General features: G+C 51.0%; 1 protein-coding gene across 3 annotated transcripts in view; it reads left to right on the plus strand.

Annotated features, from left to right (window-relative positions):
- SH2D4A (SH2 domain containing 4A) overlaps positions 1-14,406 on the plus strand; it is a 52,058-nt gene that overhangs the window by 205 nt on the left and 37,447 nt on the right. For 2 of the 3 annotated variants that reach the window (XM_037015023.2, XM_037015024.2), the window contains exon 2: positions 4,183-4,562. In XM_037015023.2, coding sequence (XP_036870918.2) covers positions 4,382-4,562 — 181 coding nt within the window. In that variant the 5' untranslated portion in view covers positions 4,183-4,381. The remainder of the gene's footprint in view (positions 1-4,182; positions 4,563-14,406) is intronic. The other variant, XM_073218785.1, reaches the window with a different exon arrangement.

Genomic DNA, 14,406 nt, shown 5'->3' on the forward strand with positions numbered 1-14,406 from the left:
CCCGCGGGGCGGCACGCGCCCTCCCCGGCCCGGCGGCCCAGGTGCGGGCGCTGCGCGCGGCGGTGTCGGTGTCGGGTGTCGGGTCGGCTGGCGGGCGGGGAACGGCTGGGCTCGGGCTCGGGCAGGAGGGCCTCCGCCGCCCCGCACGCTCCGCGCCCCCGCCCGCGGCCCGCGCGCTGTGCGGTGGGGCCGGGCCCGCGCCCCAACTGGGAGGGCGCCGACCCCCGCCGCGCTGCAGGTAGCCCCAGGCCGTGCCTCTGCCGCCCCCGCGGGACCTTTCGCGGCCCGGGCGCCCCCCGCGCGCTCCCGCCCCCGGGGTGCCGCTGAGCCGGCGCGGCTGGGCCCGGGGCCGCCCTCCCCCGACAGGGGCCGGGCGGAAAGCAGGCGCGGGCGCCCCTCTCTGTCTGAACGTGGTCTCCTCGCTTAACAGGCTGTCGTTTGATCGTCACTAGAGACGACTTGGATCCGCCGGGGTTTTTTTTTAAGTGAATACGCGGAAGGCATATGTGGGCATAGATTTGGCTTATCAGTGGAATTTTCTAGATAAATCCTCGTGTACAGTACTTTCAGATCTCCGAGGAATGGTGTATATTTACAAGACTTAACCAAACTGTTGTCATCTCTGGTAATTCACTTTATCCAGGAAAACAGCCCTTTTGCAGATAAACTATTAGGTAACGTTGAATGAGATAACTGAAAGTTTGAAACGTGGCTGTTTTAAAAGAACTGGAACTCAAACTATATTCTGCACATTAACGTTATTCTGCCCGTGTTACAATATTTTTGTGATTTAGGCTGCATCTCAGGCTTTTCTTTAGGTCTCAGCGTCGTTAAGAAGGGTTTGTTTTGTAGAACAGGGCTGTGGGAGGTGTGACAGGCCACATGTCCTAGGAAACAAATGATCCTGTGACCCCTTAGGAAAAAAAAAATGTTTTTTAAATAAATAGCAGATGTGGGCTTGTGGCTTGTCATTTCTCTTTTAAGAAAATGATGTAAAAGAAAAAAAGAGAATTAGCCGCGCTTTTGTTTTCATTGGACCTTGAGTAACTGGATGTTTGGTGTACTGGGTGTCAGCCGGAAAGCATGGGAGTCAGCACAGCACTGACTGTCCCTGCGGGAGTGAAGGCGGGAAAAACCCTGTTTGGTGAATTTCCTCATTCCGACTTCCTCTCCCCTGGCGCCTCTGGTCTCTGTAACTTCACGCAGATCATGCGGCACCACGGTGCGCAGTGCAGGCCCTCATTTCACAGATGAGGAAAGTGAATCCAGGGAAATGAAAGGGCATCCCGACATCACACTGCTCGTGAGGGGCACAGCTGGGAGTCCAGCTGGGGTCCCCCCTGGCTGTCCTGTGAGCACCCTGTCTGTGAGTTTGCCGTCTGAAAGCGCAGGCGAGGAGAGCGGATCCACCCTGTGGGCATCAACAGCCTTAGAGTGGCATGCATGTTGCTCAGCGTGCCGACCACACAGTCGTCAGCTGGGTCCTCCGTTTTCTCCGAGGACACAGTCCTTCTGTCAGGATCCACTAGTTAACTTCCATGCTAAAAATCCCATGTCTGTTAAGAAAGACAAAACAAAACTGTGTGTGCGTCTTCTTACAAGTGCTGTGGAATGGTTCCCACTTGGCAAAAGCAGCACCGTTGGTCGGCTCCTGGTGGCTGTGTGAGAGCCGAGACAAGGAGGCTCTGCCCCCTGGCTGAGGCAGGCAACAGCACCCACACCTGGGCCAGCATTCCTGCAGCTCCCGGCTGCCTTTCCTGGGCTAGAGGGCGTTTTTTCAACGCCTGGCCTCCCCCAGCTTATCTGCAGTCCCAGGATGAGGCTCCTGCCCTCGAGAGGCCCTGTGCATTGGGCCCCTCCATTCAGCTTCGTGGCCGTAGCATGAATTTGCACGTCTTCATTCTGAAATTCCACATCCCGATGATGTTCTTATTCTGGGCTCACAAAGAAACTCCACTGGGCTGTGGGAGTGCAGTAAACCCGACTGAGAGCCATGCTCCACCCTGACACTCACCCGCCCTTCATCTGTGAAGTGGGAGTGAGGACGCATGAGTTGATGCATGTAAGGTGCTGCAGGCAGTGGCTGGCACAGAGGGGACAGCTCTTGTAAGGTGTGTTTGGGGGCCTGGGGGTGGGCTGTGGGGGTGGGGATACGTGCATTTGATGCTTTCAAGGTTTTAGTTTTTAGGCCCCTTCATACAGTCACTATTGCTGGGATTCACCCCATTCAGAGTGGGATACAGAGCAGAAACCTCAGACTTCCTCAGGCCCCTCATTTTCTGCCAGGTCTGATTTCTGTGGCCGTCAGTGTTACTTTTAAAGGATGTGCTAACATCAGGACACTTTCTGGAATGTCAAGGAGTCCTCCACTTTGTTGTCTTACCACCTCACCTCAAAGCACTGGAGTCACATGGTCCAGGAGCCACATTCTTCCCAAGTTCCTCTCGTCTGCAGACAGGAGCTCAGCCTCTGGAAACCTGGCCTTCAGGATGGCTTGAGTTGGCCCTGACCCTCGAGAAGCTGTTAGAACCCCAAAGTCAAGAAAACATTACAGGACATCAATTCCGTGGCCATTCCAGCCTTTGAGGGTCACCTCAAGACAAAATCTGACGCTAGAAAGAGAGCTGAGAGGGGCGTGACTGACTGAGTTTTAATTCTTTTTTTATTTTCTCACAATATTGTGTTCCACTTGGGTGCCTGGAGTTGAATGTTGCAGGAGATTGTAAGGTACAGTTAGCAAGGTGCTTGTAACCTCAGTAAGGGGCCCTGCACATGACCATTAGTTAGTGAACCTAATGAGGTGCTCTGTATGCAAACCACCGTGGGCGCCTCAACTGTTGAGCATGCTTGTCTCAAAGACTGGTGTGAATGGAGAAACCATTTGGAAGAAAAGGAGGAAGAGGGAAACTGAAGGCTCCCAGGGAGTGTCGCTGTCTGACTGTGTCAGTGACAGGTGGAGAGCTAGGAGGAGCCATGTGTGACTAAGTGACTCGCCTGTAGTTTAAGAGCATTTGGACTTAGTTTCGAGAAACAAGATGTTTGAGAGGGCATGGCTAGATGAGATTATTGAGGCGTTGTAAGCACCATATTATTAGTCAATGTTTTAGAACACAGGTGATCCTGAAAAGTCACATAGCAAGCTTTTTTTGTGTCTCCTGTTATATTTAAGCAGATTAAAAGGTTTTTTTTCCCAGAATGGAAATGTGTAACTAGTTTCCTTCTGATTATAGAAGTATGATGGTTTGCAGTTTTTTTTAAAAAAATCTGCCAATTAGAAATGTGTAGAATGGACTGAAACCTCAGTGGAATTGCCACCTCCCTCCCCGCTTTCAGACAAGCTTTCACCGTGAAGCCATGTGTGTCCACCTGAGGCCATGGCTGTGTTTTGAGGTTTTGTGCCCTCTAATAAGCTCTTTTATAAAGCAAGCGTGCTTTGTGATGAACCTTGTTATCTCTTCACTCCCTGGGTTATCAGGGGAATTCAGATTTTATGAAATTAGATTATCTGGACGAGGTATACCTAGGGCCCGGTGACCGTCCATATGTGCATGAACGTTCTCTCCTGCGCGCATGCTCCTTCCGTGCTCCCAGCAGGGTGTCTGGAAATTGCATTGTCCTTTGGTGAAGATGAAAATACCTAATTGTGTTTATTTAGTGTTACTTTTAAAGGGAAATGGGAACATTGCATTGTAGTCTAATTTTTAGTTCTTCTTTTGCATTCCCTGCACACAGCTCTGTTTTGGTTTGGTTTGGAGTGGGTAATACTAGAAAATCTCACAAACAGTATTTTCTTTTCAAATAAGTTGTTTGGAAGGAGCCTTTTTGTTTCTTCCTGTGCCTTGTTTTGTTTCTTTTCTCAGCTACAGTGTGGTGGTTAGGCTCAGAGGTAGTAATATGTCTGCTTAGTTGGGAGAAAGTCAAGCCTCTATTAATTTTTTTTTGTTTCCCTGAGATTGACCTGTAAAAAGTTAGGGTTTGTCTTGGGTTTTTGATCAAGTGTCTTTGGAAATTACAGGGTAGAGGTTACACAAACTCTTAGCGAAGCGTGTCTTGGCTTTTCTTCTCTTTTCCCCTGAAAGGAAAGCGACACTGTATTTCCTCCAGGCTTTATTCATAAGCCCACCCTTGCCAGGTATCTACTCCTTCTAATACCGCCTGCTTTTTGGATGTTTCTCTCTGCAGGTTCACGAACGGTGTTTTGAACGGGGTGTTTGGTGCTGAGAACCGAGAGCGGGCTTGCTGAGTTACTGTCCGAGTGGCTCGGGATCGCCCCGAGGCTCTGGGCAGCTGTGGGTGCGACCAAGTCCAGCCCAAGTGGGGTTCACTGGGACACCATTTTCAAGAAGTTTCCCTGCAGGTGTAATACTCCAGGCCTGCAAAGATGCTGAAACAGATACTGTCAGAGATGTACATCGATCCTGATCTTCTGGCAGAGCTCAGTGAAGAGCAGAAGCAGATCCTGTTCTTCAAGATGAGGGAGGAACAGATCCGCCGATGGAAAGAAAGAGAAGCAGCAATGGAAAAACAGGAGAGCTTGCCAGAGAAATCCAGACCCGAGAAAGGTGAGCTTCCCCACGACTCTTCCGTGAATGTGTTAGTACAGTAGCTCCCGGCTGGTTTTAACATTTCACATACTAAGCAGCAAGTCAGGGCACATTCCAGTTTAGTAGGTGGACCCTAAATGCTATTGAGATTTTAATAGTGCAACTTAAGGACTTTTGGTCTACACTCACACACACGTATGCTCACACTCACAGTGGTGACTGTTGTGGTGTAGCCAAGAGCAGATCTCTTACTTCACACCAGGCTGACCTGAAGCTGAAGTAAAAAGTCACCTGCAGAGTTTGATTTGAGGGTAATGAGGTTTCTATCTGCCTTAGTGTCACAGATTCCTTGTATTCTACCACCAGCATACAAAGTCCTTGTATCAGCATCTTGATAGTGATTGTGTTTGTATATCTTAAGAGGTTTTTCTTTGAGTTACCTTTGTTTTAGGGAAACGTCCTCTTAAAATGCAAGTACTGCTGTCAGGAGAAGCATCATAATACTGATTTTTTAGTGTTAGTTGATTTTTCAGGTGTATTTCTTCCTGTCTCAAGGAATCTCGGTAGCTTGAGAGGACCTTTGGAGGCCATGAGAGAGAACTCTGTACATAAAGTATGTTCACACAGACAGAAAAGCACGCAGTAGCCACTCCCACCCCCCTGCCAAATTCTGTCATGGATGAATACCTAAGTTGTTTAAAAAAAGTTTTCAAGGTCCTTTCCACAGACATTCAGGACCAATTTCTCCTTGTTTTTCATTAAGCCAGGAGAAATAAATTTTGATTGAACCATTCAGGGTTTCAAAGATTGAGAAAACGAATCTCGTATGCTCGTAGATAACAGACAAAAACGAAGGAAGCCAGTTTAGGACCTTCATCTTATACTGCCTGTTATTAAAACCTTTCCAATGAAGCCTTTATAATGATGGAGACATAGCTATGAGTGTCTCATTTTCTGTTGTCATTGTCAGTGTTAGTAGCTGCCATTTGTGAATTACCTGTTTTGCCTGACACAGCAAAGCACTTTGGCCCACATTATGTCTCATCTTCACCAAACGTCCACAAAGTCGGTATTAAGTGTCCTGCATTACAGATGAAGAAACTTTAGAATCTGAGAAGTTAAGCCATATATGCAAGGTCACACTGCCAGCAGGTGCCCAGATCTGTTGGATTTCACAGTACTCTACATGAATTTTTCCTTTAACAAGTAACATGTGCGAACTGAGGCAGGACCCTCGTGGCTTTCTGACCTGGTTTATGCGTCCCTTGCATTCTTCACTCAGAGTTCATCAGCTGTAACTGGTCTCTGGGACCACGGTGTCTGGCCAGTGGGTTTCAGCCCCGGGCAAGTTCACTGTGGAGTCAGTGGGACCGAAAATGACGGTGGGCTGTTCTTGGGGTAAAAGGGTTTATACCCAACTTTACTCCCATGGTGGCAGGTGATGCACTAGGGTCCCATCCACTCAGAGCAAGTCTGCACACAGCAAGCCAGTCTCTGCCTCTGGGCCTCTCTGCCCCTGCAGCCGTCTCAGTCTCTGTTCTCAGTGCTGCCACCACATCAGCCTCTGCTCTCCTGCAGCCCTGCCAGCCCTGCAGCACAGAGCACTGAAGGGCTCTTTATATAGAGTCAGTAGCAACGCATTGCCTACACATGTGTAGTGAGCTAGCCAGCCAGGGCCAGGTGAGAGTCCTGGCCACAGGCACCTTCCCTTTCTCCACACTTGGTCATTGTGGGCAGAGTATATTGGTGTGGTGGGTGGCTACTAAGCCTTCAGGGTGCTTGCCCCTCGAAGCAAGGGCCTAGACTCTATAAGACTTTGGGCTTCTTCTATTTGCTGAGCTGGTCTCCTTGTGATGACTGAAGACAATAATTTCAATTTCTTTGCTTAAATTCTTCATTTGCAGAGTTTTGAATCTGCCTCTCAGAAAACCTATATTTATTAGTTAAATGAAAAAGTACATTTATATACACAGTGAGAAGTTCTACCGCTATTTCATGTCAACAGTCCATTACTCTCTTAAATTTCACACTTGGAAAAATACTGAAGTCATTCCTTTTCTGACTACACAACAGGGAAGGTTTGAAATTCTTCCCATTTTCCCTAAAAAGACAGCAGTGCTCTTTCATCTTGTTCTGCCCTTGAAGACAAGGCCCCCAGTAGTGCAAGGCAGTGTCCGCACGGCTGGGGCTCCCCGGGGGTGTACCTGTGCTGCAGACCTGCTCAGCCCCTGGCCACTGTTTGTCAAGACCTCCCTGTGAGCTGCTCCCACCAGGCCTGTGCTCCCTGCTCCCCCAACTCCTGAATCCCCCCCACCCAATACATGTTGCTTTCTTATAGCTGTTCTCAGCCAGGGTGTGTTTTTGGAGACTGTCCTTTTCTCGGTTTGTTAATGTATGGTATGCCCACCTCCCATTCCCTTGCACCCTTCCAGCTGACACTTAGCAGCTTTCATTTCCCTATACAGTCAACTATGGTGGGTTTTCATAGCGTCATGAAAATGTCTGCACTTTATGTATCCCAGGAACCTGTCCACCTTCCAATCATTTTTAAGGCTAAAGTAGAAGGGGCTGAACAACAATCAGAAGTATGGATTTAACTCAGAAATAGATCATAAAATCATTTCAAAAGGCAGTGGGACATGTGATTCCCAGAGAGCAGAGAATTCTGGACCTCGTCTGCCCACTGGGGTGCACACGTGTAACGAGGGGCCCAGAGCCAGCTGCCCCGTCCAGAACAGTAGCCACTAGCCTCCTGTGGCGGCCAAGCACATGAAATGAAGGTGGTCTGGGTTGAGGTATGTTTAGAATGTAAATTACAGATTCCAAAGACTTAGGAAGAGCAAGAAAATAATGTAAAATACTACATTTATAATTTTATATTCACTGTCTATTGACATACAATACTTTGTGTAATTTGGGTGAAATAAAATACATTACAATTATTTTCACCTGTTTCTTCTGATTTTTTTTTTAATGGCACTACTATAAAAGATGTAATTACAGTTGTAATTTGGACGGCGCTGCTCTAGGTCATAAATGGAGCACCAGCCCGTGCTTATTGACTGGATGGCATGTGGTACCCTGAGCTCAGTGCCTAAGTGTATTGTCTCATTAAGGAATCAGCACCGAGCCTGAAGCTGGATTACTGTTCAGTTTGTAGCTGAGGAAAGGGAGCTAAGGGGCACTGCCTGCCTGCCTGGGGCAATGCCTAGACAGTGATGGAGCACCGGCCAGCTGGGCCCCCTTGCCCCCCGAGCTGGTGCTGCCAACAAGCACGCTCCTTGTCAAGCGCGCCTGGGGCCTACTGAGAGTCACTGCTGCCTGCGGGGCCTTGCGTGATCTCACATGTGCACTTGCGTCAGGGCTCTCCTGTGGGGCCTTTATCATGTGTGATTTTTTTCTGGAAACACAAACCTAGGCGGCGTCCATGTAGTGAGCAGAGGAGGGCCGCCCGGTACTTGTTGCACTGGGTCTCTCCGGCCAGGACCCAGTCACCAAGGTGCAGGAGCAGCTGTGTGTGTGCCCTTGAAACAGATTGAGCTTGTGCAGCTTCGTTTGCTGGCTTCTCCTTCTCCCAGATGGGCCCGGTCCTGTACGTGGAGCCTTCCCCTCTCCATGAGGCCCTGGCTTTGCCACGGGCTCTGCCACCTGCCGCGTCTCCCTCCTGAGCCCACCCACGGTCCTGCCTGCTGGAGTCAGTTCTTACCCCACCTGTCCCTCGGCCTCAGCCGGCTCTGTTGGGTTGCCTCTCCCAGTTCGAATCTTTCTTGGTGTCCTGGGTCTCTTGCTCTCTCCATGATTGTTTATTCTTTGTCTCTGCCTGACTCCTTAGCATCCACAATCCCAGGGTGCCTCACTCTACCCTGGATACTTGGAACCTTGAGGCTTATAGACAACTTTGAGAATTTACTGAAAGTTTGGGCCTTGGAAAATGCACACAGACCACATTTTGTGTATAGTTTCTCAATGTTCAAAACTCCCCAGAGCTCATTCACAGACTCTCGAGCTCACAGATGCTGGGTTAAGGCCTCTGTATTGTCTCTCTGGGGCAACACCACCTAGATGCCAGTGACTCTCAAGCACCTGTTGCCAAGTCAGGCCTCTCACCTGAGCTTTGGTCCCAGTGCCAGGACCCACTGAGCACGTCTGCTCAGAAGACCCTTCAGCCCTGCAAGCTTGGTGAAAACCGAGTTCATCAGTGTCACCCAGTCGTTCCCCACCCCCGCCCTGCCCCTCATCCCCTGTCCCCTTGAGAGCACTGCGTTCTCCTTAGTCACCGAAGCCAGGAGCCTGGCAGCTACCCTGGTTACTGCCTAACCTCACCAGGCACCTAGTCACTGAACCTGGCAGATTTTACACCGTCTGCTCTGTTCCATAGAGCTTTTCTCCTCCTGAGGTCCTGTCTGTTAGTAAGTGCCAGGCATAAGCATTGTATTTATGGTATTTCATTTAATCCTTGAAAGAATCCAGTAAGGTAAACATCATCCACATTATTCTTACAAATAAGGAAACAAATGTAGGGAAAGTAATTTGTAGGGTCAGAGGAGGCAGGATTTGAACCCAGGTCCAGATCCACCCCAAGCCTGTCAGAACCGCTGGTGTGGGCCTGGTTTCCTGTCCCCCCGACACTGAGCTCGACGGTTTAACTGGGCCTGGCTTCTTGGGCGGGGAGCCCTGGGGTGGCACACGTGTGTTCATCCATCTCGGCCGCCGGCGCCAGGGCTTCTTCCGGCCCCTCTTGACTGCTCTCCGCTTGGCTGTGCTGCCCCTGCTGCCCCAGCTGCAGGGCCCTGCACGCTCTCCAACTTCCTCTCTGTCCCTTTGTCTCCACAAGAAACATACAAATATATTAAAGTTTTGATGAACTTCGGTGTTAGTAGCTACCAGTCAATGCAGGTTAACAAATCTAGAAAACAACAGGGAAGGCAACAGTCCTAAGTAGTTTCAGGAAATTCCAATAGGACTCTGCCTGGGTCTTCATTAATATGCTCGTGGGGCTGAATCTTGCCCGAACTGGCCGTCTTGCTCTTTGGGGCTGGGGGAAACAGTGACCCCACATTCCAGGGTGCCCAGCGCAGCCCTGGTTACCTGCACTGTCCTGGTGTCCTTTCTGGTCTCCTTTTTGCTCTCAAAGGTATTTCAGTCTGGACGATTCATGATGAGGCTGTCCTAAACACAGGTTTGCAGACTCATGGCTGGCTTTGAATTCTGGCTCTGATTCACTACTTCTGTGATCTTGGGCAAGTCACTTACCCACCCTGAGCCTCAATTTCTTCATTGGAAACAGGGTTCAGAACATCCTGGGTGATGCTGTCCCTAGTGGCAGACATGGCACAGGCATCAGCCTGAGGGGATGCGGCCAGAGCACCTGAGTCCAGGAGGCCCACCCCGCTGGGCAGGCAGGCATCTTTTAGTTCCTGGGTGGGGGGCTGGGATGTCCCAGACGAGCCATCAGAGAGGTGGGAGATCCTTGGGAGGTGGGGAGTTTAGGGAAGTTGATCAGTTTTTAAGCAGCCTGGGGATTGGTTGGCAGGTTCCCTGCCTTCCTCCGCCCTGATGACACCCCCATTGTATTTCACACGTACACTTGTCAGGAGGCCTGGTGTGGATGCTCTTCTGCCTCCCATTCACCCAGTCCTTGGTCTTCTCTTGGGGAACAGGGCATAGAATCTCTCTCACCCTCTCGCCCTCACCTGGCGCTGTGGCTGTCCTTCTGAGTTGGATCCAGTTGGGGTGGAGACCAGGTGCTAACTCTCTGAAGCGTGGCATAGACCCCGGAGGGCTGTGTTTGCACGGCTGCCCCTGCGGAGACGAGCCACACGGAACCCTCCAGGTGCCCTGCTCCCCTGCAGGCCTGCCTGCCAGGGAGCCATCAGGCAGAGAGAAGGTGTGAGCAGGGCTGTGCTCTAACCGGAGTGAGTCCAGCTGCTTCCTTGCCAAGGACGTGATGTGATAGTTTACAACACTGCCTGGGTAGAGGTTTCCTATGGGGAATGAGGTGTGAGTCCCTGCACAGCAGTTCTGTGTTGGTGTGGTACCGAGCAGGAAAGTTGATTCTAGAAGTTCTCAAGGATCCTTAAGATGGCAAACATGAACAACACTGCAGTATACAAACATGGTTCAACAACTGGGAAAAAACTTATAATAAATGGAAGTGCTGTTAAAAGGTCCCTTGCTCACTGTCCTCTGATTAAAGAGTGTGTATAGTTTCAAGGTGAAGCAGATGGAAAGTCTAGAATGCCTGGACAGCACTAACATGACAAGTACGTGCCCCTTTGGGGTCCCTTAAGTTCATACCTTTACCTTTACAGGAAGTACACTGGAGACAGAAACGTGGTTCCATGCAGACCCGATTTCAGCTCTTACCAGACCGGAGCTCCTCTCCTCTCCGGTCAGCACTCTTCTCTTTACATGTTCCCTGCACGTCCTTCTATCCATTCCTCCCTGGCCTGGTCCCGGCATCCTTCGCCCTCCACTTCCCACAGCTCGGGGGTCAGGCCTGGCCATGCGTCCCCTATGTAAAGAACTCGGCTCCTAGGCTGCTCCTCCTGTCTGCGGCCCGCAGCACAGTGCCAGGAACACAGCAGATGCTCAATAAATGTTTATTAACTGATCCCTTTTTTTCCTTTGTAATCAGGACTCTTTTTCCTCCCTTTCTTCTGCCTCCAGAAGGAGCCATGCTTCTCCAAGTTCTCTCCTAGGCTTCATTCTCTGTAGGTTCATCCATGCTGGTGGCTTTGCTGATGACACTGATTAAATAGTCCCCAGATTTACACTGTCAATCTCCACCTTGCTCCTGAGCTCCACTTCTGTATTTCACTCTCCGTGTAGATTCCAGGTCAAATGAAAACCCACTTGCCTGCATTTCCAAACCAGCTCACTTTCTTCCTCCCCCTTTAATTTTCTTGGTGTCCCTGTTCTGCTTATTAGCCGCTCCCCCTCAGGTGGTGAGTCTCAAACTGCTGGCATCATGTTTGAGTCCTTCCTTGACTGGGCACCTGAAGCTGACTGCCCCATGAGGCATCCTTTCCCTCACCCAGGCCCCAGTGCCCCTGCTGTCCCCTCGCTGAACAGCCCCCTCGCACTCCCTGGCCCACCCCACATGCTGACATGCCGTGTTGCTCCTGAGTCACTTCTCTGACCTGGGGCCACCCACACAGAGACACTCACAGGCCAGTCCTTGGCCACTCAGTCAAGACATGGGACTCTTGCTTTTGTAGAATTTGTCGCGTGATGGGTCTGCGAGGTTGGGCTTATTACTCTGTTCTATCCAAAAGGGGACTCCGGCTCAGAGAGGTGAAGTGCTGCACACATGGATGCATAAACAGCTGATAGCAACACTGGGATTTTAATCTCACTTCTGGCTCATGCCACCAGGGCTGAAGTGTAAACCTTTTGGCCAGTATCTGGGACTTGTCCTTGGTGTTGTGCTGAACCCATGGCTGGGTGGCTCCTAAGGCCTCTCAGCTCTGGCTGAGCCCCTCATTCCCGTGGCCCCTCCCCGAGTCCCTTGTCTGATCTTTGATTATGCTTTGTTCTGGGCACCGCTCCCACCCCACTGTCTAAATTCCATTTCTGTCCTCCAAACCACCGTACAAAGGCCTTCTCTTCTGATTTCTTCTCTGCCCTCCATCCTACGAACCCTGTCTGGACTCAGAATCTACTGCGTGGCAGTGAGTGTCCCCGGCCCTGCAAACTGGTGCACCCTTCTGGAGCATTCCCATGGTGCCCTTTACCGCTCTCGCCCCAAGTTGCATTACTTCTAGAATTAGTTAATTGTTCAGTGTCTGCCACCTCCAGCTACAAAGCAGGTTCCTGAGGGCAGATGTGGTCACTCTTGTCACATATCTACAATGCGTCTACCTCAGGTCCTGGCACATGGGTGAAATCTGTTAAACAAGGGGCCTACTGCCTAGCTCTTCTCTCCCGGGCTGTAGGCAGCCACACCTACCTTATCCCTATGTCCCCACAGCCCCCAGATCTGCCTTGTGTGCAGAGCCTGCTCAGTGAGTTCTGTGGAATGAGGGCATCGGGGCTGAGCCTTACGTCACCAGCCGACTCTGTCCCCCAGGGATAGGGAGTTGTGTGCAGACACTGCTGCGCAGTAAGGGGCAGTCACACGAGGTTGCCATCAGTGCCGACTGTGCACAGCCAGTCTTGACATGGGCCACATCTGATGTCTTTTCACCCCCAAACCACTGTTGCTTTTCTCCCCAGGCGCATGTCCCACTCCTCCTTTTAGGATATCAGGGTCCCCTCGTTCGGCTCCCTTCTACTGGTAGTGTCCGCTCACAGGCAGCAGGGCTGCCACCCCCAGCCAGGCGCAGCACCTTCTCCCCTGAGAGCTCTGGCCCTGTGCCCTCTCTGCAGCCGGCCTCGGGGGAGGGAAGCACATGCGGGCCAAGCAGGGCTGCTGGAGCCTCTGTTTCCCTCTCTTTGCCTCCCTGACGCTCCCCACCCTCCTCTAGGATGGCTTTCTCCTGGAGGGAGTCTCTTAGGTGTAAGCTGAGAGAGGGAAACCATGAGAAACCTTATTAGTTGCCCTAAGAGAGTGTCACAAGGGGAGGTTACTGAGGTAGGAGCGCTTTCCCAAGTAAATAACTCAGCTGGCGTCTCCTGGAGCCAAGCTGGCCAGGGCCGTGCCCCCCAGGGCACACTTGGGGGTCCGTCTTCCCTTCAGACCTGGGAGCCTTTCTCTGTTTCCCCACTTGTGAAAACAGGGGGAGGCCAGCTTCCTTCTGGATGGTGCCTTTGGCTCCTTAGACGGTGGTGCTGTCCCCAGCCTCCCCTGGAGTTGAGAACTTTATTCTGCTGCAGGGAGTCCCCGCTGCACGGAGAATAGTGGAAGGGGGCAAAATGAAGGACAGGCCTGACTTTGGGCAGGTTTTTGATGGGCCCTGAGGCAACAGTAGGAAGGAGGGCAACAATTCATTGGGCAGAAGATTACACTTAGTGTAAGAACACAAGGTGGGGTCCCAGAGTGGGTTTCCAGCCCACCAGCATGGCCTGGCCTGTGTTCCTGGCAGGTGCCCCATTTCACATGTGCACACCACTGGCTAGTCTGGGGGTCCTTGGGAGCTGGGGGTCTTGACTAGAGCCAACTGTGGACTATAATGGCCCAACCATAATGGGAAGGTCTGCTTTGGGGCCTTTAGATTTAGGGACCACACCTCTTGGCCTCTGCTTGGTGTGCTCCAGCTTCCCTAGGCTTCAGGGAGCATGGCCGGGAGGCTGCACCGTAGGAGCAGGGAACTAGAAGGTAATACAACCCCTGCAACCAATTGTAAACAAGGGTTATTTAAGTAGCTTCACCAGGTATCACACTACCAGAAGTATTACCTTCTCACAAACTGGTGTGAATCTCTGAGTAGCCGTATAAGTAGACGATAGAAGGGTGATGACAGCAGTTAACCTCCCCTGAACTCCCGTCATGTAGCAGGCACTGTGAAGTTCCAGCATACATCGCCTGCCTACTCCCCACAGCAGCCTCTGTAACACACTAGTATTCCCATTTTGCAGATGAAGAAATTGAGGCTTACAGAGATGAAGTCATTGTCCAAGTAACAGAACTAGAGAGTGGCTAGGATCTAAACTAAAGCCAGTTGAACTCTGAAAGGCATGTTTTTTACCCAGAATGAAGCCTGTAAAGATAGTGGAAACACCAAAGCCTGGAGCAGCTGTGGACTTCTGGGTTACAGGGCAATTTTAGGCTTCAGAGATTCTGACATCTGCCCTGTTCCCCTAAAGGACAATGTAAATAATGCACGCTTTCTTCCCATCTCACCTTCTTCGCTTAGAAAGCAGACATGCTCAGAGACCACATTCATCCTGTTCCACAGCAAACATGGCAGCCGCCACTTCC

Source organism: Manis javanica, chromosome 12, assembly GCF_040802235.1.
Source record: "Manis javanica isolate MJ-LG chromosome 12, MJ_LKY, whole genome shotgun sequence".
NCBI lineage: Eukaryota > Metazoa > Chordata > Mammalia > Pholidota > Manidae > Manis > Manis javanica.